Source organism: Salvelinus alpinus, chromosome 20 (genome assembly GCF_045679555.1).
Source record: "Salvelinus alpinus chromosome 20, SLU_Salpinus.1, whole genome shotgun sequence".
NCBI classification, from domain to species: domain Eukaryota; kingdom Metazoa; phylum Chordata; class Actinopteri; order Salmoniformes; family Salmonidae; genus Salvelinus; species Salvelinus alpinus.
This window is the reverse complement of record NC_092105.1, coordinates 22,536,351-22,564,311: the sequence shown is the minus strand read 5'-3', so window position 1 is coordinate 22,564,311 and position 27,961 is coordinate 22,536,351. Positions and strand designations below refer to the sequence as shown.

Sequence of the window (27,961 nt, the reverse complement as noted above, 5' to 3'; positions counted from 1 at the left end):
CAAAAGCTCAGAACCTATAATACATCAATAAAATCAATTTAGCCTCAAATAAATAATGAAACATGTTCAATTTGGTTTAAATAATGCAAAAACAAAGTGTTGGTGAAGAAAGTAAAAGTGCAATATGTGCCATGTAAGAAAGCTAACGTTTAAGTTCCTTGCTCAGAACATGAGAACATATGAAAGCTGATGGTTCCTTTTAACATGAGTCTTCAATATTCCCATGTAAGAAGTTTTAGGTTGTAGTTATTATAGGAATTATAGGACTATTTCTCTCTATACCATTTGTATTTCATTAACCTTTGACTATTGGATGTTCTTATAGGCACTTTAGTATTGCCAGTGTAACAGTAAAGCTTCCATCCCTCTCCTCGCTCCTACCTGGGCTCGAACCAGGAACACAACGACAACAGCCACCCTCGAAGCAGCGTTACCCATGCAGAGTAAGGGGAATAACTACTTCAAGTCTCAGAGCGAGTGACGTTTGAAACGCTATTAGCGCGCACCCCGCTAACTAGCTAGCCATTTCACATCGGTTACACCAGCCTAATCTCGGGAGTTGATAGGCTTGAAGCACGGCGAAGAGCTTCTGGCAAAACGCAGGAAAGTGCTGTTTGAATGAATGCTTACGAGCCTGCTGCTGCCTACCACCGCTCAGTCAGACTGCTCTATCAAATCATAGACTTAGTTATAACATAATAACACACAGAAATATGAGCCTTAGGTCATTAATATGGTCAAATCCGGAAACTATAATTTCGAAAACAAGACGTTTATTCTTTCAGTGAAATACGGAACCGTTCCGTATTTTATCTAACGGGTGGCATCCATAAGTCTAAATATTCCTGTTACATTGCACAATCTTCAATGTTATGTCATAATTACGTAAAATTCTGGCAAATTAGGTGGCCCAAACTGTTGCATATACACTGACTCTGCGTGCAATGAACGCAAGAGAAGTGACACAATTTCACCTGGTTAATATTGCCTGCTAACCTGGATTTCTTTTAGTTAAATATGCAGGTTTAAAAATATATACTTCTGTGTATTGATTTTAAGAAAGGCATTGATGTTTATGGTTAGGTACACATTGGAGCAACAATACGCACCGCATCGATTATATGCAACGCAGGACACGCTGGACACGCTAGATAAACTAGTAATATCATCAACCATGTGTAGTTAACTAGTGATTATGACTGATTGATTGATTATTTTTTATAAGAAGTTTAATGCTAGCTAGCAACTTACCTTGGCTTCTAATGCATTCGCGTAACAGACAGGCTCCCCGTGGAGTGCAATGTAATCAGGTGGTTAGAGCGTTGGACTAGTTAACTGTAAGGTTGCAAGATTATATCCCCCGAGCTGACAAGGTAAAAAATATGTTGTTCTGCCCCTGAACGAGGCAGTTAACCCACCGTTCCTAGGCCGTCATTGAAAATAGAATGTGTTCTTAACTGACTTGCCTAGTTAAATAAAGGTGTAAAAAAAATTATAATAAAAAAATAATAATCGGCAAAAATATTGATTTCCGATTGGTATGAAAACTTGAAATCGGCCCTAATTAATCGGCCATTCCGATTTAATCGGTCGACCTCTAGTTACTAAGGTCCCATCTCCCAGCCTAAGAGGTTAATCCTACAGTCATTGTTTTCTGTGCCCCAGTCAGTGTTTAAATCCCTGTTAAGTGGTGTGGGGCAGCTTTTTACAATTACATTAAACCAATCCCGCAAGGTGTCTGCCACGTTGTCAGCCACCTGTTACGCACGTGCACACATGCATATGTGCAGACATGCGTACACGTGTGCACGCACACACACACATAGTCTTGTATAAATAACCTTAAAACTTCTTCTTAATAGGGGGCGCCATTTCCACTTTGGGAAAAAATAGTGCCCAAATTAAATGGCCTCGTACTCTGTTCTAGATCATATGATATCCATATTAGTATTACTATTGGATAGAAAACACTCTGAAGTTTCTAAAACTGTTTGAATTATATCTGTGAGTAAAACAGAACTCATTTGGCAGCCAAACAGGAAGTGAAAATTCTGAAATGGGTCTCTGTGAAGGGCTTCGCCTATTCAATTGCCTTGTATTTATGGATATGTATGCATTTCATACGCCTTTCACTAGATGGACATTCTAAAACAAAACGATTTATTGTGGAACTAGGACTCCTTGCACTGCATTCTGATGAAAGATCATCAAAGGTAAGAGAATATTTATGATGTTATTTCGTATTTTTGTTGAATATGTTGACTCCAACATGGCGGAGAATGGCTGAGCGCTGTCTCAGATTATTGTATGCTGTGCTTTTTACTAAAGTTATTTTTTTAAATCTAACACAGCGGTTGCATTAAGAACCAGTGTATCTTTAATTATATGTCCAACAAGTTTTTCTGTTAGATTACGTGACTCTCTAAAATTTCTCCGGACAATTTGGAGCATTTTGGCGCCATGTTCACAATATAAAACCAGGATTTGTAGCTATAAATATGCACATTTTCGAACAAAACATAAATGTATTGTATAACATGATGTTATAAGACTGTCATCTGATGAAGTTGTTCAAAGGTTAGTGATTATTTGTATCTCTATTTGTGGGTTTTGTGAAAGCTATCTTTGCGATGAAAAAATGGCGTTGTGTTTTGGGCTATTGTGGTGAGCTCTAACGGCAGTCTATTTCGTCCTCCTCATCGGACGAGGAGGAGGAAGAGCTAGATTGCCGTTACAGAACCACCCACCTAACTCGGACCAAGCAGCGTGGCAACGGGCAGCAGCGACAGCAGCAGCGGCCAACTACACAGGACTCCTGGACATGGGAGGAAATTTTGGAGGGGAAAGGACACTGGGCAGAGCCAGAGGAGTATCGCCGCCCCAAAGCAGAGCTGGAGGCAGAAAAAGCGGAGAGGCGGCGTTTCGAGGAGCTAGCTCGGCAGCAGGAGCCGGATCTGGGTTACACCACTTGGGAGGAAATAGACAGGTGGTCGGTTGACCCAGGGAGAGTGCCAGAGCCCGCCTGGGATTCGATGGAGCAATGTGCGGAGGGATACCGGCGAATGAGGTTAGCACGACGGCGCGGTAAGAAGCCCGAGAAGAAATCCCAAAAATGTCTTGGGGGGGGCTAAAGGGTAGTGTGGTGAAGGCAGGTAGGAAACCTGCGCCCACTTCCCATGCTTACCGTGGAGAGCGGGAGTACGGGCAGACACCATGTTATGCGGAAGAGCGCACGGTGTCTCCTGTACGTGTGCATAGCCCGGTGCGGGTTATTCCACCTCCCCGCACTGGCCGGGCTAGATTGAGCATTGAGCCAAGTGCCATGAAGCCGGCTCAACATATCTGGCCTCCAGTACGTCTCCTCGCGCCGGTGTACATGGCACCAGCCTTACGCATGGTGTCCCCGGTTCGCCAACACAGCCCAGTGCGGGTTATTCCACCTCCCCGCACTGGACGGGCTACGGGGAGCATTCAACCAGGTAAGGTTGGGCAGGCTCGGTGCTCAAGGGAGCCAGTACGCCTGCACGGTCCGGTATATCCGGCGCCACCTTCCCACCCCAGCCCAGTACCATCAGTGCTTACACCACGCACCAGGCTTCCAGTGCGTCTCCAGAGCCCTGTTCCTCCTCCACGCACTCTCCCTGTGGTGCGTGTCTCCAGCCCAGTACCTCCAGTTCCGGCACCACGCACTAAACCTCCTGTGCGTCTCCAGAGCCCCGTACGCACTGTTCCTGCTCCCCGCACTAGCCTTGAGGTGCGTGTCTCCAGTCCGGTACCACCAGTTCCGGCACCACGCACCAGGCCTACTGTGCGCCTCAGCAGGTCAGAGTCGGCCGTCTGCCCAACACTGCCTGCACTGCTCGCCTGCCCAGCGCAGTCTGAGCTGCTTGCCTGCCCAGCGCCGTCTGAGCCATCCGTCTGCCCAGCGCCATCTGAGCCGCCCGTCTGTCCCGAGCCGTCAGAGCCGCCCGTCTGTCCCGAGCCGTCAGAGCCGCCCCTCTGTCCCGAGCCGTCAGAGCCGCCCGTCTGTCCCGAGCCGTCAGAGCCGCCCGTCTGTCCCGAGCCGTCAGAGCCGCCCGTCTGTCCCGAGCCGTCAGAGCCGCCCGTCTGTCCCGAGCCGTCAGAGCCGCCCGTCTGTCCCGAGCCGTCAGAGCCGCCCGTCTGTCCCGAGCCGTCAGAGCCGCCCGTCTGTCCCGAGCCATTAGAGCCGTCCGTCAGTCAGGAGCCGCTAGAGCCGTAGTCAGTCCAGAGTTGCCCTGCAGTCATGAGCTGCCTTCCAGTCATGAGCTGCCCTCCAGTCATGAGCTGCCCTCCAGTCATGAGCTGCCCGCCAGTCATGAGCTGCCCTCCAGTCATGAGCTGCCCTCCAGTCATGAGCTGCCCTCCAGTCATGAGCTGCCCTCCAGTCATGAGCTGCCCTCCAGTCATGAGCTGCCCTCCAGTCATGAGCTGCCCTCCAGTCATGAGCTGCCCTCCAGTCATGAGCTGCCTTCCAGTCATGAGCTGCCTTCCAGTCATGAGCTGCCCTCCAGTCATGAGCTGCCCTCCAGTCATGAGCTGCCCTCCAGTCATGAGCTGCCCTCCAGTCCGGAGCTGCCCTCCAGTCCGGAGCTGCCCTCCAGTCCGGAGCTGCCACTCAGTCCGGAGCTGCCACTCAGTCCGGAGTTGCCCTTCAGTCCGGAGTTGCCCTTCAGTCCGGAGTTGCCCTTCAGTCCGGAGTTGCCCCTCTGTCCTGAGCTACCTCCTCTATCTAGGGGGGACCTTTGTGAAGGTTCCTAGACCAGGGTCGGGGGCGAGGGTCGCCACTCAAAGGACGCCAAGGAGGGGGACAAAGACAATGGTGGAGTGGTGTCCTCGTCCTGCGCCGGAGCCGCCACCGCGGACAGATGCCCACCCAGACCCTCCTCTTGAGTTTTAGGGGTGCGTTCGGAGTCCGCACCTCAGGAGGGGGGTACTGTAACGTCCTGACCAGAGTTCTTATGTGTTGTACTTGTTTTAGTGTTGGTCAGGACGTGAGCTGGGTGGGCATTCTATGTTGTGTGTCTAGTTTGTCTGTTTCTGTGTTCAGCCTAATATGGTTCTCAATCAGAGGCAGCTGTCAATCGTTGTCCCTGATTGAGAATCATATATAGGTGGCTTGTTTTGTGTTGGGATTTTGTGGGTGGTTGTTTTCTGTGTCAGTGTTTGTGCCACACGGGACTGTGACGGTTAGTTTGTTTGTTATTTTGTATAGTGTCTTGTTTTCATGTTCATTAAATCATGGAAACTTACCACGCTGCACATTGGTCCTCCGATCCTTCTCGCCTCTCCTCGTCCGAGGAGGAGGAAGAGCTATATTGCCGTTACATGAGCTAACATAAATATATGTTGTGTTTTCGCTGTAAAACATTTTAAAAATCTGACATGTTGGCTGGATTCACAAGATGTTTATCTTTAATTATGTGTACAACATGTATTTTTCATAAATGTTTTATGATGAGTATTTATGTATTTCACGTTGCTCTCTGTAATTATTCCGGCTGTTTTGGAGCCATTTATGATCATGGCACCAATGTAAAACCAGGATTTGTAGCTATAAATATGCACATTTTTGAACAAAACATAAATGTATTGTATAACATGATGTTATAAGACTGTCATCTGATGAAGTTGTTCAAAGGTTAGTGATTATTTTTATCTCTATTTGTGGGTTTTGTGAAAGCTATCTTTGCTGTGAAAAAATGGCTGTGTTTTTTTGGATATGGTGGTGAGCTAACATAAATATATGTTGTGTTTTCGCTGTAAAACATTTTAAAAATCGGACATGTTGGCTGGATTCACAAGATGTTTATCTTTCATTTGCTGTATTGGACTTGTGATTTCATGAAATTATATTATATGATATTCCCTGTGGCGCTAGGCTAGGCTAGTCAGCGTTTCTGATGAGGAGGATCCCGGATCCGGGAGGGGGGGTCGGTAGAGGTTATTAAGTCCCATTCAAAACAATATTTTCCCTAACTCCTTACCCTAACCTTTAACTTAAAACCTAACCTTAACCCTAAACCTACAGTAGACCTAGCTCCTAAACCTAACTGTAACACTAATTCTAACCTTAACCCCCTAGAATAGCATTTGACCTTGTGTGGACTAGCAAAAGTTGCTTGTTTATTATTCTTGTGGTGACTTCACATACACATGGTTTGTCGAGATCTGTGTGGAAGAACTTGACTGACCTACACAGAGCCCTGACCTCAACCCCATTGAACACCTTTGAGATTAATTGGAAAGCTGACTGCGAGCCAGGCTTAATCGCCCAACTTTAGTGCCTGACCTCACTAATGCTCTTGTGGCTGAATGGAAGCAAGTCCCAGCAGCAATGTATAGGGGTGGAAAACCTTCCTAGAAGATTGGAGGCTATTATAGCAGCGAAGGGGGGACCAACTCCATATTAATGCCCATGATTTTGGAATGAGATGTAATATGAGCAGGTATCTCCATACTTTTGGTCATGTAGTGTGTATATACAGTACCAGGAAAAATAAACGATTTAATCAATTTTAGAATAAGGGTGTTACGAAACAAAATTTGTATAAAGTCAAGGGGTGTGAATACTTTCCCAATGCACTGTATATATATCAGTGCCTTGTCACGTTCTGACCTTAGTTCCTTTTTTATGTCTTTATTTTAGTTTGGTCAGGGTGTGAGTTGGGGTGGGCATTCTATGTTGTTATTCTATGTTTTGTTCTGTGTGTTATATTTCTATGTGTTTGGCCTAGTATGGTTCTCAATCAGAGGCAGGTGTCGATCGTTGTCTCTGATTGAGAATCATACTTAGGTAGCCTGTTTTCCCACTATGGGTTGTGGGTAGTTATTTTCTGTGTCTGTGTTTCACCATACGGAACTGTTTCGGTTGTTTGTTCATGTTTTGTTATTTTGTTCTGTGTTTATTTGATTTATTAAAAATCTATTATGGACACTTACCACGCTGCACATTGGTTCGATATTTCCTACTCCTCCTCAGACGAAGAGGAGGAGCACCGTTACATGCCTTCAGAAAGTATTCACACCCCTTGACTTTTTCCACATTTTGTTGTGTTATTAAGGCCTGCATTTAAAATTGATTTAATTTAGATTTTTTTTGTCAGCCTACACACAATATCCCATAATGTCAAAGTGGAATTATTTTTTTAAACATGTTTTCACTTTGTGATTATGGGGTTTTGTGTAGAGGTCGACCGATTTATGATTTTTCAACGCCGATACCGATTATTGGAGGACCAAAAAAAGCAGATTCCGATTAATCGGTCGACCTCTAATATTGTGTGTAGATGGGTGAGAAAATAATAACTATTTAATAAATGTTGAATTCAGGCTGTAACACAACAAAATGTGGAATAAGTCCAGAGGTATGAATACTTTCTAAAGACACTTATATACAAACCAAACCCTTCATACAGCCCCATCCTAACCCTCCGTAACCCTAATTTACACAACACATAAATAGACACAGTACTTACTGTATATATAGACACCAAAGCCGTAACCCACTAATCCTCCAACAGCCCTGTCCTGACCTGCTAATTCACTGACTACCAACATGTCAACATCCTCCTCTAATAATAACTGACCTACTGCTTTCTATGTGCATGCTCTTCTAGCATTGCACCTCTCTCCTCATGCACACTCTTGATAGGTCCTCTCTCCTCGTGCACGCTCCTGATAGAGCCGCTCTCCTCTTGCACACTCCTGATAGATCCGCTATCCTCGTGCACGCTTCTGATAGATCCTCTCTCCTCGTGCACACTCAAAAGGCACATCCTCTGCTTGTGCACACTGCTCTAAGTGTGTGCATGCTTTTCAAGCTTCTGTCTCTGGCATGCACACCCCTCTAACTGCTAGTGCATTGTCCCCAGCTGCATCTCTGCTGCTGCTGGCCGGTGATGTACTGTATATAGCAAGGCCAGTGCTGTCAGTCTGTCTGCTGAGTTGGCTAACTATGCACTGGGATTTTTACTCCCTCTGTCACACGTCTTATTGGAGATCTCCGCTCGGCTCTAACTTGCTCTCTCTCTCTCTCAATTCAATTTCATATTCAATTTAATGGCTTTATTGGGAAACATATGTTTACATTGCCAAATCAAGTGAAATATATAATTAACAAAAGTGGAAAAAAACAATAAAAATGTACAGTAAACATTACACTCACAAAAGTTCCAAAAGAATAGACTTTTCAAATGACATTATGTCTATATACAGTGTTGCAATGATGTGCAAATAGTTAAAGTATAAAAGGAAAAATAAATAAACATAAATATAGGTTGTATTTACAATTGGTGTTTGTTCTTCACTGGTTGTCCTTTTCTTGTGGCAACAAGTCACTAATCTTGCTGCTGTGATTGCACACTGGTATTTCACCCAATAGATATGGGAGTTTATAAAAATTGGATTTGTTTTTGAATTCTTTGTAATCTGAGGGAAATATCTGTCTCTAATATGGTCATACATTTGGCAGGAGGTTAGGAAGTGCCGCTCAGTATCCACCTCATTTTGTGGGCAGTGTGCACATAGCCTGTCTTCTCTTGAAAGTCAGGTCTGCCTTCGGCGGCCTTTCTCAATAGCAAGGCTATGCTCACTGAGTCTGTACTCTCTCTCTCTCTCTTTCTCTCCATGTGCCAATCTCTTTCCTCTACCAGCCTCTACTCTTCCTTCCTCCCTTAGGTTATATCCGGTTGATACTGTACCACTGGCTCTGGCTGAGCCTGACTTGCTGCAGTCACAGACACACACTGAAGCAAAGAAAGTTATCACACACTGACTGGAAGGGAGATAGATGGCCACATATTGGCGCTGAAGCTACAAATGACCCATATAGTTATGATGGACTAAATTAATATTTGGTTATGAGACTTGTTATTTATTTGTTTATTAGGATCCCCATTAGCTTTTGCAGCAGCTACTTTTCCTGGGGTCCACAAAAAAACACAGAACATGACAAGTAACAAAACACTGATACATTGATAGACAAGGACAGTCACAGAAATGTAAAATACAATGATTTACAAACAATGTGTGTTTGTGTTTCTCCCTTCACAGTCCCCGCCGTTCCATGAGTTGTTTTTTAATACAGTTTAAAGGTAATTTTGCTGTTTGCTTGAGAAATTGGAGATTGAACGGAGTTCCATGCGATCATTGCTCTGTATAAAACTGTGCATTGCTGTGAATTCGTTTCGGACTTGGGGACTGTAAAGAGACCCCTGGTGGTATGTTAGCAGTTAATATCTTGTCAACCCTCAACCAGGAAAGACTGGCATGCATGTTGTTGATGTTAGTTCTGCATGTGTAGTTAAAGGCATGCTGCTCTGTTTTGAGCTAGCTGCAGCTTTGCTAGGTCTTTCTTTGCTGCCCATGGCCATATTACCAGACAGTAATCAAGATGGGACAAGACCAGCCCCTGAACAACTAGTACAGTTGATTTTTGTGTCAAAAACACAGAACCTCTTTTTATAACAGACACACCCCTCCCCATCTTCACAACGACTTTGTAGATATGACTTGCCAATGATAATTGACCATCCAATGTTATACCTAGGAGTTCAGCTTCCTCAATTTGCTCAATGGTCACAACCTTTAATTACAACTCCAGCTGGGGTTTAGATCTTAGAGAATGTTTAGAACCAAATACAATGCGTTTAGTTTTAGATGTATTTAAGTCAAGTTTATTAATAAGCCACCATTATGATACTGACTAACTCCTCATAGATTTTCAGTGAGCACACTGGCTTTGGGTCCTGACATGATTGTGGAATCATCCGCATACATAGTCATTCTAGCTTTGTGTAAGACCAGTAGCAAATCATAAAAAATAGAGAAGAATAATGGCCCAAGGCAACTGCCCTGAGGGACACCGCACTATACATATCTGATGTTAGAGAAGCTTCCATTGAAGAACACTCTCTGGGTTCTATAGGATAAATAACTCTCCAACCATGTGATGGCAGGTGATGTAAAGCCATAGCAAGTATGTTTTATTTATGTCAATAACATCAAAGGCTGCACTGAAATCTAACAATACAGCTCCAACTATCAACTTATAACCAATCATCAGTCATCTGAGTCAGTGCAGTGCAAGTTGAGTGCTCTTCTCTAGATGCATGCTGAAAGTCTGTAGTTAACTTGTTCTCTGAAAAATACAATTGTATTTCGTCAAACACTATCCCCCGTCAGTTTACTAAAAACAGGCAGCAAACTGATTGGGCGGCTGTTAGAGCCAGCAAAGTGCTTTACTATTTTTTTGTTTCCCATCAAGTTGTCTATACCTGGTGGCTTATCATTATTAATGGATAACAATAGTTTTTACAACTCTCCCACACTAACTTGACCAAATTCAAAACGCCAATCCTTCTCTTTCATTATTAGATCATTTATACAAAAATATGATGCTTCACTGTTCAATGTAATTTCATTTCACTAGTGAAATAGCAATTGAAATTAATGGCAATATCAAAAGGTTTTGTTTTAAATGACCCATCAACTTCATTGAACGATGTAGATGTATTGGGTTTTCTGCCCATGATGCTCATTCAAGGTACTCAAGTCTTTTTCTATTTTGTTTTATGTCATTTATCTCTGTTTGGTAATATAATGTATTATTCTCTTAAGTTTAGTCACCACATTTCTCAATTCACAGTATGTCAAACAATCAGCTGAGAGAAAAAAAACAAATAATCATCTGAGCATGCCACCTCTTTTGCATTATTCCTTTGAACCATACCATTTTTCAATTCATCATTAATCCAGGGGGCTCTAATGGTTCTCACAGTTGCATGCTTGTCAATCATTTGTATGAATAATTGTACAAATACTTCCGGTGTTGCATCTGGATTCACTTCCTCATGCACATCAGACCAACATAAAGATGTAAACAATTTATCAAACGAATCCTAAGAAAACATTTTGTATGATCTCTTATGAATTTCTTTAGGCCCAACCTTTGGCACTTTGGCTTTCCTTGTTATTGCCAAAATGTTATGGCCACTACAGCCAATGAAAACTAATATTGCTTTGGAGCAAAGTTCTGCAGCATTAGTGAAGATGTGATCAAAGTGGATGTCACAGATCCAACACTATTGGTATGCACTCTAGATGGTTAAGTGATAAACGGGGTTACATTACAGACATTAGGCACAGTTAGAAGTTTCCTCTTGAGACATCAGCTACAGTTGAAGTTGGAAGTTTACATACACTTAGGTTGGAGTCATTAAAACTCGTTTTTCAACCACTCCACAAATTTCTTGTTAACAAACTATAGTTTTGGCAAGTCGGTTAGGACATCTACTTTGTGCATGACACAAGTACTTTTTCCAACTATTGTTTACAGACATATTATTTCACTTAGAAATTCACTGTATCACAATTCCAGTTGGTCAGAAGTTTACATACACTAAGTTGACTGTGCCTTTAAACAGCTCGGAAAATTCCAGAAAATGATGTCATGGCTTTAGAAGCTTCTGATAGGCTAATTGACATCATTTGAGTCAATTGGAGGTGTACCTGTGTATGTATTTCAAGGCCTACCTTCAAATTCAGTGCCTCTTTGCTTGACATCATGGGAAAATCAAAAGAAATCAGCCAAGACCTCAGAAAAATTATTGTAGACCTCCACAAGTCTGGTTCATCCTTGGGAGCAATTTCCAAACGCATGAAGGTACCACATTCATCTGTACAAACAATACTACCAAGTATAAACACCATGGGACCATGCAGCCATCATACTGCTCAGGAAGGAGACGCGTTCTGTCTCCTAGAGATGAACGTACTTTGGTGCGAAAAGTGCAAATCAATCCCAGAACAACAGCAAAGGACCTTGTGAAGATGCTGGAGGAAACAGATACAAAAGTATCTATATCCACAGTAAAACGAGTTCTATGTCGACACAACCTGAAAGGCCGCTCAGCAAGGAAGAAGCCACTGCTCCAAAACCGCCATTAAAAAAGCCAGACTACGGTTTGCAACTGCACATGGGGAAAAAGGTCTTACTTTTTGGAGAAATGTCCTCTGGTCTGATGAAACAAAAATAGAACTGTTTGGCCATAATGACCATCGTTATGTTTGGAGGAAACCATCGTTATGTTTGGAGGAAACAACCGTGAAGCACAGGGGTGGCAGCATCATGTTGTGAGGGTGCTTTGCTGCAGGAGGGACTGGTGCACTTCACAAAATAGATGGCATAATTGAGAAAGGAAAATTATGTGGATATATTGATGCAACATCTCAAGGCATCAGTCAGGAAGTTAAAGCTTGGTCGCAAATGGGTCTTCCAAATGGACAATGACCACAAACATACTTCCAAAGTTGTGGCAAAATGGCTTAAGGACAACAAAGTCAAGGTATTGGAGTGGCCATCACAAAGCCCTGACCTCAATCCTATAGAAAATTTGTGGGCAGAACTGAAAAAGTGTGTGCGAGCAAGGAGGCCTACAAACCTGACTCAGTTACACCAGCTCTGTCAGGAGGAATGGGCCAAAATTCACCCAACTTATTGTGGGAAGCTTGTGGAAGGCTACCCGGAACGTTTGACCCAAGTTAAACAATTTAAAGGCAATGCTACCAAATACTAATTGAGTGTATGTAAACTTCTGACCCACTGGGAATGTGATGAAAGAAATAAAAGCTGAAATAAATCATTCTCTCTACTATTATTCTGACATTTCGCATTCTTAAAATAAAGTGGTGATCCTAACTGACTAAAGACAGGGAATTTTTACTTGGATTAAATGTCAGGAATTGTGAAAAACAGTTCAAATGTATTTGGCTAAGGTGTATGTAAACTTCCGACTTCAACTCTAGTTGCTAACCAGTCAATGTTCAGGTCACCCAGAAAATAGACCTCTCTGTTGACTTCACACACATTATCAAGCATTGCACACATATTAGAGGTTGACCGATTAATCGGAATGGGCGATTAATTAGGGCCGATTTCTAGTTTTCATAACAATCGGTAATCTGAATTTTTTGACACCGATCATGGCCGATTACATTGCACTCCACGAGGAGACTGCGTTGCAGGCTGACTACCTGTTATGTGAGTGCAGCAAGGAGCCAAGGTAAGGTGCTAGCTAGCATTACACTTATTTTATAAAAAACAATGAATCTTAACATAATCACTAGTTAACTACACATGGTTGATGTTATTACTAGTTTATCTAGCTTGTCCTGCGTTGCATATTATCGATGCGTGCCTGTTTATTTGTCATTGAATCACAGCCTACTTCGCCAAACGGGTGATTTAACAAGCGCATTCACGAATGAAGCACTGTCGTTGCACCAATGTGTACCTAAGCATAAACATCAATGCCTTTCTTAAAATCAATACACAAGTATATATTTTTAAACCTGCATATTTAGCTAATATTGCCTGCTAACTTGAATTTCTTTTAGCTAGGGAAATTGTGTCACTTTTCTTGCGTTCTGTGCAAGCAGAGTCAGGGTATATGCAGCAGTTTGGGCCGCCTGGCTCGTTGCGAACTGTGTGAAGACCATTTCTTCCTAACAAAGACCGTAATTAATTTGCAAGAATTTTACATAATAATGACATAACATTGAAGATTGTGCAATGTAACAGCAATATTTAGACTTTGGGATGCCACCCGTTAGATAAAATACGGAACGGTTCCGTATTTCACTGAAAGAATAAACATTTTGTTTTCGAAATTATAGTTTCCGGATTTGACCATATTAATGACCTAAGACTCGTATTTCTGTGTGTTATTATATTATAATTTAGTCTATGATTTGATAGAGCAGTCTGACTGAGCGGTGGTAGGCAGCAGCAGGCTCGTAAGCATTCATTCAAACAGCACTTTCCTGCGTTTTGCCAGAAGCTCTTCGCTGTGCTTCAAGCACAGGTGCATCAAAGCGGGGACCGAGAGACTGAAAAACAGCTTCTATCTCAAGGCCATCAGACTGTTAAACAGCCATCACTAACATTGAGTGGCTGCTGCCAACATACTGACTCAACTCTAGCCACTTTAATAATGGAAAAATTGATGTAATCAATTTATCACTAGCCACTTTATATAATGCTTACATACCCTACATTACTCATCTCATATGTATATACTGTACTCTATACCATCTACTGCATCTTGCCTATGCCGTTCGGGCATCACTCATTCATATATTTTTATATACATATTTGTATTCATTCCTTTACACTTGTGTGTATAAGGTAGTTGTGAAATTGTTAGGTTATATTACTTGTTAGATATTACTGCGTGGTCGGAACTAGAAGCACAAGCATTTCGCTACACTCACATTAACATCTGCTAACCATGTGTATGTGACAAATACATTTGATTTGATTGCGCTGTTTATGACTTCAAGCCTATCAACTCCCGAGATTAGGCTGGCAATACTAAAGTACCTATTAGAACATCCAATAGTCAAAGGTTAATGAAATACAAATGGTATAGAGAGAAATAGTCCTATAATAACTACAACCTAAAACTTATTAACTGGGAATATTGAAGACTCATGTTAAAAGGAACCACCAGCTTTCATATGTTCTCATGCTCTGAGCAAGGAACTTAAACGTTAGCTTTTTTACATGGCACATATTGCACTTTGTTTTTGCATTATTTAAACCAAATTGAACATGTTTCATTATTTATTTGAGACTAAATTGATTTTAATGTATTATATTAAGTTAAAATAAGTGTTCAGTATTGTTGTAATTGTCATTATTACAAATATATATATAAAATCGGCCGATTTAATCAGTATCGGCTTTTTTGGTCCTCCAATAATCGGTATCGGCGTTGAAAAATCATAATCGTTCGACCTCTAACATATATTATGCAAATACTGACTGTTAGCACTTGATGGCATATAGCAGCATCACAAAAGAATAGGCTTTAGATGGGGCAGGTGAACTTTCAACTACAACACTTCAAAAACATTTAACATGAGATCAAATATGAGGAATATGGCTCTGAACATATACAGCAACACCTCCCTATAGGGTATTCCTGTCTTTTCTGTAGATGTTATATCTCTGTATTGCTACTGCTGTCTGCCTGTTCTGAGGCCTCTGTGTTCTATAGATATGATTTAAGATGGCGTATGTTTTCATTAACGGATAAAGGGTCTTATGACTTTTAGCTTTGGCACAGACATAGTTCTGATATCCTGGATTGCATTGGATTGAGTCCAATATTGCCCCTGGTGCAAACCCGAAACACTTAATTTATTTCCTTTTTTGTCCCCGTCTTTGGCCTACATCTCACCTCCTAGAACAGAACTACACTGCACTATTTACTCATGAAGTTCAGCTGGCATTGAGGATTTATTTTTAAAGCGGGGAATAATTCAAACCCAGGGAGTTCTGTTTCTGTACCAGAGGTATTTACTCATTGACGCGCTAAGCACTGGTTCTCAATCCTGGTCCTGGGGACCCGGAGGGGTGGACATTTTTGTTTTTGCCCTAGCACCACACACCTGATTCAATCATCAAAGCCTTTTGATGAGTTGATAATTTGAATCAGCTGTGTAGTGCTAGGGCAAAAACAAAATGTGCACCCCTCCGGGTCCCCAGGACCAGGATTGAGAACCAGTGCGCTAAAGGGCCATCGGAGAATCCTCAGTCAAATGGCTGCTGCTGCTATTCTGTTGCCAAATAACTGCTATTGTACCCTCTTTCTGTGAAGCTCGGTGCCTCGGGACGAGAGGAGAGGAGGAGAGAAATGGGACAGACAAAGAGAGAGAGAGAGTGAGAGAGGGGATCATTTCAACAGAGCAAGTGTGACTCACTTAGATTCTGGCCCGGAGCACTTTCTGGCTTATTTTGTGTCTTATGAGCTGCATCATGTGAATTGACAGGAGTTTGTTTCAGGGGGTATGTCTGTGGCACAGCCCTTTTGGATGCATCGTTGCTCAACTTTTCTTTATTATTTTTTTTTTTTGAACCTTTTTATTTAACTAGGCAATCACTTAAAGGGGTTGACCTAAATTCTAAAGTGAGAATGAGAGCCTGTCTGACTTGTGTGCTCGTGGCGTGCATATGTAGTGTGTGAGTAGATGTCCTACAAGAGGTTAGAGATATTTCTAGAAGAATGATAAGAAGTGGAGCACACACACTTGCATGTCTTCAGCAGTAGACTGCACAGGTGCCCACTCAACTCAGTCCGATAACTCCAACATCCACGTGAACACGCATTAGGCTACAGTATATGCAGCTAAAGCCCTTGGCCCTCTCTTTTCAGTTACCCGGCAGTGGTGGTGTATCAGTGTAGTGGACTCTCACTTTGTACTGCTGTACATTAACAGTATGTGTTCTCTTCTCTCCAGCTGTGAGATGGAGGGATGCAGCTAAGGAGACTGACGGAGGGAGGGGGAAGAGGGGGAGCATGCTGCCAAGTGGGTTCTGTGTGACACATATCTGTGGGACATTAACATGTGCATCTGTTTCCTCTGAATTTGCTGTGCTCATATTGGTTTCGTCAAAACCAGCACCTTGGAAGAGAATTACCCTGCTGTGCACAAATGTTTCCTCTCCTTTTGCTTAAAGTACTGTGTGTTTATGAACATATGAGTTACTAATGGGTATTCTGTCTGTCTGTCTGTGTAGATCAATGTGCGGGTCACCACCATGGATGCAGAGCTGGAGTTTGCCATCCAGCCCAACACCACCGGCAAACAGCTCTTTGACCAGGTAAGCATGGGGTTGACTTAGAACAGACACACACACTATAGAGGGTCAACAAGGCTGGGAGCTGGTCTAGTTAGAGCCTGTATGGGTATTGTCAGGAACAGAGAGGGAGAGACTGAGACAGAGAAACAGAGCATTCATTGTGCAGAGCAGTGACAGAGAGAGGCCAGTGGAGACTGAGACAGAGAGGTGGGAGGCCAGTGTGTGTGTTGTGTGTAGAAAGGGCAGCTTTCAGTAGCAGAACTCGGGTGGGCTACAGGAGACTGCTGGAGCAGCAGAGAGCGAGAGGGATAGGCAGAGAGATGTAGAGACAGATATTGTTTGCATGTGTTTCCCAAGGAAGCTGATTGAGACAGGAAATGGCTGTGTATGTGAGTCGAGGAAATGCTGATATTTGAAACCTTTTAACTCGTAATGTGGTTCACGTTGACAGTCAGTTCAATTTGCGACTCCATTCCAGTCCAAAGATTGTTAGTAACTAGTTATCTCTGTAGTGCTGGACTGGAGCCCAGCTCTGACTCAGCAGGCATCCTCTTCTGCTGACTCTGCTTGTCATACAGGCAGAGTCACATCAGTGGACACACTGGACTCCAATGACACACTCAGTCACTGGACTCCAATGACCTTTACTTACAATCTTGCATGCACACCATGTCATAATCGCTACAACACACACATACACACTACAAGATACTCTGTTGCATTTTCTACAAAATAATTTCTCTCTAACGCTCTCTTGCTTTCTCTCTCTCAAACACTACACTGGGCCAACTGTTGATCCAAGGCTGATGGCCGATTGTTCCCTCCTCTCCCGAAATCGTGATTTGTTCAAAGCACCGGAACTAATACTGCTTTTTGTCTCATGCATCCTGTTGTACCATGACTGATCTATGATACCATTTCTGTTGAACTGGTCTGTCCACGAGAGATGAAACTCAGCCTAACCTATGACCTGACCCATCACCTTATTATGTACAGTCGTGGCCAAAAGTTTTGAGAATGACGCAAATATAAATTTTCACAAAGTTTGCTGCTTCAGTGTCTTTAGATATTTTTGTCAGATGTTACTATGGAATACTGAAGTATAATTACAAGCATTTCATAAGTGTCAAAGGCTTTTATTGACAATTACATGAAATTGATGCAAAGAGTCAATATTTGCAGTGTTGACCCTTCTTTTTCAAGAACTCTGCAATCCGCCCTGGCATGCTGTCAAATAACTTCTGGGCCACATCCTGACCAATGGCAGCCCATTCTTGCATAATCAATGCTTGGAGTTTGTCAGAATTTGTGGGTTTTTGTTTGTCCACCCGCCTCTTGAGGATTGACCACAAGTTCTCAATAGAATTAAGATCTGGGGAGTTTCCTGGCCATGGACCCAAAATATCGATGTTTTGTTCCCCGAGCCACTTAGTTATCACTTTTGCCTTATGGCAAGGTGCTCCATCATGCTGGAAAAGGCATTCTTCGTCACCAAACTGTTCCTGGATGGTTGGGAGAAGTTGCACTCGGAGGATGTGTTGGTACCATTCTTTATTCATGGCTGTGTTCTTAGGCAAAATTGTGAGTGAGCCCACTCCCTTGGCTGAGAAGCAACCCCACACATGAATGGTCTCAGGATGCTTTACTATTGGCATAACACAGGACTGATGGTAGTGCTCACCTTATCTTCTCCGGACAAGCTTTTTTCCGGATGCCCCAAACAATCAGAAAGGGGATTCATCAGAGAAAATGACTTTACCCCAGTCCTCAGCAGTCCAATCCCTGTACCTTTTGCAGAATATCAGTCTGTCCCTGATGTTTTTCCTGGAGAGAAGTGGCTTCTTTGCTGCCCTTCTTGACACCAAGCCATCCTCAAAGTCTTCGCCTCACTGTGCGCGCAGATGCACTCACACCTGCCTGCTGCCATTCCTGAGCAAGCTCTGTACTGGTGGAGCCCCGATCCCACAGCTGAAACAACTTTAGGAGACGGTCCTGGCGCTTGCTGGACTTTCTTGGGCACCCTGAAGCCTTCTATACAACAATTGAACCGCTTTCCTTGAAGTTCTTGATGATCCAATAAATGGTTGATATAGGTGCAATCTTACTGGCAGCAATATCCTTGCCTGTGAAGCCCTTTTTGTGCAAAGCAATGATGACGCATGTGTTTCCTTGCAGGTAACTATGGTTGACAGAGGAAGAACAATGATTCCAAGCACCCTCCTTTTGAAGCTTCCAGTCTGTTATTCAAACTCAATCAGCATGACAGAGTGATCTCCAGCCTTGTCCTCGTCAACACTCACACCTGTGTTAACGAGAGAATCACTGACATGATGTCAGCTGGTCCTTTTGTGGCAGGGCAGAAATGCAGTGGAAATGTTTTTTTGGGGATTCAGATAATTTGCATGGCGAAGAGGGACTTTGCAATTAATTGCAATTCATCTGATCACTCTTCATAACATTCTGGAGTATATGCAAATTGCCATCATTAAGAAGGCAGCAGACTTTGTGAAAATTAGTATTTGTGTCATTCTCAAAACTTTTGGCCACGACTGTATTACTGCCCCCCAGTAGTGACATCCCAAAAAACACTATTCAACACACATGGCTCCTAGCCTGGCCCATGCATGCTTTCTGACCCTAACACTAAAACTAAATCATATTACAACAAAATAGATATATTTTTAGACAACTAAATAAAATTTAAATTAAAACTAGCAAATCAGGTCTGAATACTGAAATTAAACTGAATTCTAAATAAAATTCGATAACATATTTAATCAACCTAATACTTATTTTCCCCAATAGCACAAAGAGGCTGCAGAGATAACAGAGATAGCCTGCAGAGTTCTGTCTTACTATCCAGGTCTGTGCACAAACAATTCAAGCTTCTACTTCTCCACCTTTCCAGAAACAAGTCTCTCACCGTTGCCGCTTGCTATAGACCACCCTCTGCCCCCAGCTGTGCCCTGGACACCATATGTGAATTGATTGCCCCCCATCTATCTTCAGAGCTCGTGCTGCTAGGTCACCTAAACTGGGACATGCTTAACACCCCGGCCATCCTACAATCTAAGCTTGATGCCCTCAATCTCACACAAATTATCAATGAACCTACCAGGTACAACCCCAAATCCATAAACACGGGCACCCTCATAGATATCATCTTAACCAACTTGCCGTGTCTTCAACCAAGATCTCAGCGATCACTGCCTCATTGCCTGCATCCGTAATGGGTCTGCGGTCAAACGACCACCCCTCATCAATGTCAAACGCTCCCTAAAACACTTCAGCGAGCAGGCCTTTCTAATCAACCTGGCCCGGGTATCCTGGAAGGATATTGACCTCATCCCGTCAGTAGAGGATGCCTGGTTATTCTTTAAAAGTGCCTTCCTCACCATCTTAAAAAGGCATGCCCCATTCAAAAAATGTAGAACCAGGGACAGATATAGCCCTTGATTCACTCCAGACCTGACTGCCCTTGACCAGCACAAAAACATCCTGTGGCATTCTGCATTAGCATCGAATAGCCCCCGTGATATTCAACTTTTCAGGGAAGTTAGGAACCAATATACACAGGCAGTTAGGAAAGCTAAGGCTAGCTTTTTCAAACAGAAATTTGCATCCTGTAGCACAAACTCAAAAAAGTTCTGGGACACTGTAAAGTCCATGGAGAATAAGAGCACCTCCTCCCAGCTGCCCACTCCACTGAGGCTAGGAAACATTGTCACCACCGATAAATCCATGATAATTGAGAATTTCAATAAAAAACATTATACGGCTGGCCATGCTTTCCACCTGGCTACCCCTACCCCGGTCAACAGCCCTGCACCCCCCACAGCAACTCACCCAAGCCTCCCCATTTCTCCTTCACCCAAATCCAGATAGCTGATGTTCTGAAAGAGCTGCAAAATCTGGACCCCTACAAATCAGCCAGGCTAGACAATCTGGACCCTCTCTTTCTAAAATGATCTGCTGAAATTGTTGCAACCCCTATTACTAGCCTGTTCAACTTATCTTTCGTATCGTCTGAGATTCCCAAAGATTGGAAAGCTGCCGCGGTCATCCCCCTCTTCAAAGGGGGAGACACTCTTGACCCAAACTGCTACAGACCTATATCTATCCTACCCTGCCTTTCTAAGGTCTTCGAAAGCCAAGTTAACAAACAGATTACCGACCATTTCGAATTCCACCGTACCTTCTCCGCTATGCAATCTGGTTTCAGAGCTGGTCGTGGGTGCACCTCAGCCACGTTCAAGGTCCTAAACGATATCATAACTTCTTAGATAGAGTTCAGTGTGTCAAATCGGAGGGCCTGTTGTCCGGACCTCTGGCAGTGTCTATGGGGGTGCCACAGTGTTCAATTCTCGGGCCGACTCTCTTCTTTATACATCAATGATGTCGCTCTTGCTGCTGGTGATTCTCTGATCCACCTCTACGCAGATGACACCATTCTGTATACTTCTGGCCCTTCTTTGGACACTGTGTTAACTAACCTCCAGATGATCTTCAATGCCATACAACTCTCCTTCCGTGGCCTCCAACTGCTCTTAAATGCAAGTAAAACTAAATGCATGCTCTTCAACCGATCGCTACCCGCACCTGCCTGCCCGTCCATCATCACAACTCTGGACGGTTCTGACTTAGAATATGTGGACAACTACAAATACCTAGGTGTCTGGTTAGACTGTAAACTCTCCTTCCAGACTCACATTAAGCATCTCCAGTCCAAAATTAAACCTAGTATCGGCTTCCTATTTCGCAACAAAGCCTCCTTCACTCATGCTGCCAAACATACCCTCGTAAAACTGACTATCCTACCGATCCTCGACTTCGGTGATGTCATTTACCAAATAGCCTCCAACACTCAACAAATTGGATGCAGTCTATCACGGGGCCATCCATTTTGTCACCAAAGCCCTACCCACCACTGCGACCTGTACGCTCTCGTTGGCTGGCCCTCTCTTCATACTCATCGCCAAACCCACTGGCTCTAGGTCATCTACAAGTCTCTGCTAGGTAAAGCTCCGCCTTATCTCAGCTCACTGGTCACCATAGCAGCACCCACCCATAGCACTCGCTCCAGCAGGTATATTTCACTGGTCACCCCAAAGCCAATTCCTACTTTGGCCGCCTTTCCTTCCAGTTCTCTGCTGTCAATGACTGGAACGAACTGCAAAAAGCTGGAGACTCATCTCCCTCACTAACTTTAATCACCAGCTGTCAGAGCAGCTCACATCACTGCACCTGTACATAGCCCATCTGTAAATAGCCCATCCAACTACCTCATCCCCATACCTTATTTATTTGTTTTTCTCCTTTGCACCCCAGTATCTCTACTTGCATATTCATCTTCTGCATATCTATCACTCCAGTGTTTAATTGCTATATTGTAATTACTTCGCCACTATTGGCCTATATATTGCCTTACCTCCCTAACCTTACCTCATTTGCACACACTGTATATAGACTTTTTTTACTGTATTATTGACTATTTTGTTTATTCCATGTGTAACTCTGTTGTTGTATGTGTCGAACTGCTTTGCTTTATCTTGGCCATTTCGCAGTTGTAAATGAGAACTTGTTCTCAACTGGCCTACCTAGTTAAATATAGGTGAAATTAAATCATTTAAAAAAAGAGAGGCTCTATGGTGTTATGCATGTCAATATTAGTACTAACATACCTCAGGAGTTACCCATCCCTTTCTGCGATCTAGGAGGCCTGTTTTGAGGGGAATCATAATGTACACATATGCACTACCGTTCAAAAGTTTGGGGTCACTTAGAAATGTCCTTGTTTTCCATGAAAACATACATGAAATTAGTTGCAAAATGAATAGGAAATATAGTCAAGACGTTAATTTAAATAATAATTGTGTTCTTCAAACTTTGCTTTCGTCAAAGAATCCTCCATTTGCAGCAATTACAGCCTTGCAGACCTTTGGCATTCTAGTTGTCAATTTTTTGAGGTAATCTGAAGAGATTTCAACCCATGCTTCCTGAAGCACCTCCCACAAGTTGGATTGGCTTGATGGGCACTTCTTGCGTACCATACGGTCAAGCTTCTCCCACAACAGCTGAATAGGGTTGAGATCCGGTGACTGTGCTGGCCACTCCATTATAGACAGAATACCAGCTGACTGCTTCTTCCCTAAATAGTTCTTGCATAGTTTGGAAGAAATTGGCTCCAATTAAGCGCCATCCACAGGGTATGGCATGGCGTGGCAAAATGGAGTGATAGCCTTCCTTCTTCAAGATCTCTTTACCCTGTACAAATCTCCCACTTTACCACCACCAAAGCACCCCCAGACCATCACAATGCCTCCACCATGCTTGACAGATGGCGTCAAGCACTCGTTCAGCATCTTTTCACTTTTCACCTCAAACTTAGATTTGTCTGTCCATTACACCTTTTTCCAATCTTCCTCTGTCCAGTGTCTGTGTTCTTTTGCCCATCTTAATCTTTTCTTTTTATTGGACAATCTGAGAGATGGCTTTTTCTTTGAAACTCTGCCTAGAAGGCCAGCATCCCGGAGTCAGTCGCCTCTTCACTTTTGACGTTGAGACTGGTGTTTTGCGGGTACTATTTAATGTAGCTGCCAGTTGAGGACTTGTGAGGCGTCTGTTTCTCAAACAAGACACTCTAATGTACTTGTCCTCTTGCTCAGTTGTGCACCAGGGCCTCTCACTCCTCTTTCTATTATCTCACTCCTCTTTCTACTCTTTCTCACTCCTCTTTCTATTAGGGCCAGTTTGCGCTGTTCTGTGAAGGGAGTAGCACACAGCGTTGTACGATATCTTCAGTTTCTTGGCAATTTCTCGCATGGAATAGCCATCATTCCTCAGAACAAGAATAGACTGAGTTTCAGAAGAAAGTTATTTATTTCTGTCTATTTTGAGCCTGTAATCAAACCCACAAATGCTGATACTCCAGATACTCAACTTGTCCAAACAAGGCCAGTTTTATTGCTTCTTTTATCAGGACAACAGTTTTCAGCTGTGCTAACATAATTGCAAAAGGGGTTTTCTAATGATCAATTAGCCTTTTAAAATGATAAACTTGGATTAGCTAACACAACATGCCATTGGAACACAGGAGTGATGGTTGCTGATAATGGGCCTCTGTACGCCTATGTAGATATTCCATTCAAAATCAGCCGTTTCCAGCTACAATAGTCATTTACAATATTAACAATGTCTACACTGTATTTCTGATCAATTTGATTTTAAAAAACAAGGACATTTCTAAGTGACCCCAAACTTTTGAACGGTAGTGTGTGTGTGTATATATATGACTAATGATAATGAAATAATAATAAAACACAAGTAGGCTTCGTTCAAAACGAGTGTGTGTTTGAGAGAATGGGGTCACAGAGTGAGTGAGAAATGGACAGAGTAAGATTGAGAGGAGGATTGATGTGTTAGTGAATGATGTCCCTGGTCAGTGGTGCTCTATTGACTGTAAATCACATCAGGCCTGATGGTTGAGCCAGCGCCTGAGAGAACACACCCTGAGGGGCCTTTCTGAGAGAGTGAAAGAGATGTGGTCATGTGTGAATGGAGAAAAGAGAGGAGTGTTGTAGTAAAGTGATGTTCTCCCACTTATGGGTGAAACAGTGAAGTGGCTCACACACTTGAGCATGGTGAGCAGGCTTTGGGCTAGGGTGAATCTGGGTTCTCAGTGCTACGTGAGGCCTAACCTGCTAATCATTGACGCATATTGTGTTTGTGTTTTCAGGTGGTGAAGACAGTGGGCCTCCGGGAGGTGTGGTTCTTTGGCCTGCAGTACACAGACAGTAAAGGCTACAGCACGTGGCTCAAACTCAACAAGAAGGTGACGCAGCAGGATGTGAAGAAAGAAAACCCTCTGCAGTTTAAGTTCAGAGCCAAGTTCTTCCCTGAGGACGTGTCTGAGGAACTCATCCAGGAGATCACACAGAGACTCTTCTTCCTGCAGGTAACACACACACACACACACACACACACACACACACACACACACACACACACACACACTCTTATACTGAACAAAAATATATACGCAACATGTAAATTGTTGGTCCCATGTTTCGTAAGTAAGTGAGCTTTTCTCCTTTGCCAAGATAATCCATCCACTTGACAGGTGTGGCATATCAAGAAGCTGATTAAACAGCATGATTATTTGCACCTTGTGCTGGGAACAATAAAAGGCCACTCTAAAATGTGCAGTTTTGTCACACAAAACAACGCCACAGATGTCTCAAGTTTTGAGGGAGCGTGCAATTGACATGCTGACTGCAGGATTGTCCACCAGAGCTGTTGCCAGAGAATTTTATGTTCATTTATCCACCATAAGCAGCCTCCAATGTTGTTTTAGAGAATTTGGCAGTACGTCCAACCGACCACGTGTAACAACGCCAGCCCAGGACCTCCACATCTGGAGTCTTCACCTGCGGGATCCTCTGAGACCAGCCATCCGGGCAGCTGTGGGTTTGCTCAACCGAAAAGTTTCCACACAAACTGTCAGAAACCGTCTTAGGGAAGCTCATTTTTGCGCTCGTCGTCCTCACCAGGGTCTTGACCTGACCACAGTCCGGCGTCGTAATCGACTTCATTAGGCAAATGCTGAACTTCGATGGCCACTGGCATGCTGGAGAAGTGTGCTCTTCACAGATGAATTCCGGTTTCAACTGTACCGGGCAGATGGCTTCGTGTGTGTGCGAGTGATTTGCTGATGTCAACGTTGTGAACATAGTGCCCCATGGTGGCGGTGGGATTATGGTATGGTCAAGCATTAGCTACAGACAACGAACACGATTGCATTTTATTAATGGCAATTTGAATGCACAGAGATACCGTGATGAGATCCCGAGGCCCATTGTCATTCCATTCATCCGCCACCATCAGCTCATGTCGCAAGGATCTGTACACAATTCCTGGAAGCTGAAAATGCCCCAGTTCTTCCATCACCAGACATTGAGCACGTTTGGGATCCTCTGGATCGACTTGTACGACAGTGAGTTCCAGATCCCGGCAATATCCAGCAACTTTGCACAGCCATTAGAGGACTGGGACTACATTCCACAGGCCACAATCAACAGCCTGATCAACTTTATGCGAAGGAGATGTGCCACGCTGCATGAGGCAAATGGTGGTCATACCAGATACTGACTGGTTTTCTGATCCACACTCCTACCTTTTTTTAAAGGTATCTGTGACCAACAGATGCATTTCTGTATTCCCAGTCATGTGAAATCCATAGATTAGGGCCTAATGAAAATTGACTGATTTCCTTCTATGAACTGTAACAGTAAAATCTTTGAAATTGTTGCATGTTACGTTTATTTTTGTTCCGTGTTTATTAGTGTCCGTCGTACTCACAATGTACATTGCAGATCCAAACAAAGTATTTAAACAAGTGTGTGTTTCTGTGTGTGTGTGTTCCCTGCCCATGCCAGGTAAAGGAGGCCATCCTGAATGATGAGAACTACTGTCCTCCAGAGACAGCCGTGCTGCTGGCCTCCTACTCTGTCCAGGCCAAGTACGCAGACTACAACAGAGACCTCCACAGGCCTGGCTACCTCACCTCCGACCGCCTGCTGCCACAGAGGTCCGTACCCCACACACACCTCTCTCTGTCCCCTCTCTAACCCTCTCTGTACAGAAGAGACCTCCACATTTCCACCTTCACTTCCTCTGCCCCTCTCTGTCCCACTCAAAGAATACCAGGGGAAGAGTCTTGCTGTCATAGTAACTCAGAGGATCTCTATTGAAATTGCTCCTACAATGGTTGAGGAGGCTGGAATGTCATTCTACTTAATGAATTCTCTCCATACTCCCCCATTAGTGTGTGTTGGAGGGAGGGATTTTGTGCTTTTGTAAAGAAGGAGTTCTTCAGTAGAGTCGCTTGCCCCTCCCTCACTATAAATCTGTTCTGCTAGGCCTCTAGTGTGGCCCTGTTTGAATAACCACGTTTGAATAACCCTGTTTGAATAACCCTTTATGTTTTTGTGTGTCCTGCAGAGTCTTGGAGCAGCACAAGTTGACTAAGGAGCAGTGGGAGGACAGAATACAGACCTGGCATGAGGAACACAGAGGCATGCTCAGGTAGTGCTTTGTGTGAGGGTCTATATGTGTGCTTCTTTATATGAGTCTGTTAGTGTCAAACTTGCTTCTCTACACGAGTTCTAACTGTTTCTAATGTGTGTTTGTGTCCACAGAGAGGACTCAGTGATGGAGTATCTGAAGATAGCCCAGGACCTGGAGATGTATGGAGTCAACTACTTTGAGATCAAGAACAAGAAGGGAACAGAGTTGTGGCTGGGTGTGGATGCACTGGGACTCAATATCTACGAACACGAGGACAAGTACGCAATACTGATATATACAGTTTTTTTTGTTATTTTAGAGTGGAAGGTGGAATATGCCATTCATCCACTAAGGTGGAACGTAAGAGAGCTTTTGTGGCTACCTGAGCATGGCCTTGTCAGATATACTCTATCGCCGTCTGCTGGGCATGGATGGTACCTCGAGCTTAATTTAATACTACACTGATATGGGTAGGTAGTTACCTTCACATGGCATAGTACTGTACTAGCATAGTGTTGAGACAGTCAGTCTGTATTTTTCCTTCCCTTCTCCCCAGGTTGACACCAAAGATTGGCTTCCCCTGGAGCGAGATCAGGAACATCTCCTTCAGCGACAAGAAGTTTGTCATCAAACCCATCGACAAAAAAGCTCCAGTAAGTCAGTCTACCAGGAAGGTAGTGTTAGGTTTAGAGTTGGTCAGTCTACCAGGAAGGTAGGTTTAGGGTTGGCCAGTCTACCAGGAAGGTAGGGTTAGGTTTAGAGTTGGTCAGTCTACCAGGAAGGTAGGTTTAGGGTTGGTCAGTCTACCAGGAAGGTAGGGTTAGGTTTAGGGTTGGTCAGTCTACTGGGAAGGGAGGGTTAGGTTTAGGGTTGGTCAGTCTACCGGGTAGGTTTAGGGTTGGTCAGTCTACCGGGAAGGTAGGGTTAGGTTTAGGGTTGGTCAGTCTACCGGGAATGTAGGGTTAGGTTTAGGGTTAGTCAGTCTACCGGAAGGTAGGGTTAGGTTTAGGGTTGGTCAGTCTACCGGGAAGGTAGGGTTTAGCGTTGGTCAGTCTACCAGGAAGGTAGGGTTAGGTTTAGAGTTGGTCAGTCTACCAGGAAGATAGGTTTAGGGTTGGTCAGTCTACCAGGAAGGTAGGGTTAGGTTTAGGGTTGGTCAGTCTACCGGGAAGGTAGGGTTTAGCGTTGGTCAGTCTACCAGGAAGGTAGGGTTAGGTTTAGGGTTAGTCA

The 27,961-nt window shown here is 43.6% G+C and overlaps 1 protein-coding gene across 3 annotated transcripts in view; it reads left to right on the top strand.

Moving 5' to 3' along the window:
- LOC139546495 (radixin) overlaps nt 1-27,961 on the top strand; it is a 56,093-nt gene that overhangs the window by 18,212 nt on the left and 9,920 nt on the right. For 2 of the 3 annotated variants that reach the window (XM_071354923.1, XM_071354924.1), the window contains 6 exons: nt 16,604-16,687; nt 24,402-24,620; nt 26,101-26,252; nt 26,666-26,749; nt 26,863-27,009; nt 27,288-27,384. In XM_071354923.1, the coding sequence (XP_071211024.1) occupies nt 16,604-16,687; nt 24,402-24,620; nt 26,101-26,252; nt 26,666-26,749; nt 26,863-27,009; nt 27,288-27,384 (783 nt within the window). Of the gene's footprint in view, nt 1-16,323; nt 16,393-16,603; nt 16,688-24,401; nt 24,621-26,100; nt 26,253-26,665; nt 26,750-26,862; nt 27,010-27,287; nt 27,385-27,961 lie in introns of all 3 variants that reach the window. The other variant, XM_071354922.1, reaches the window with a different exon arrangement.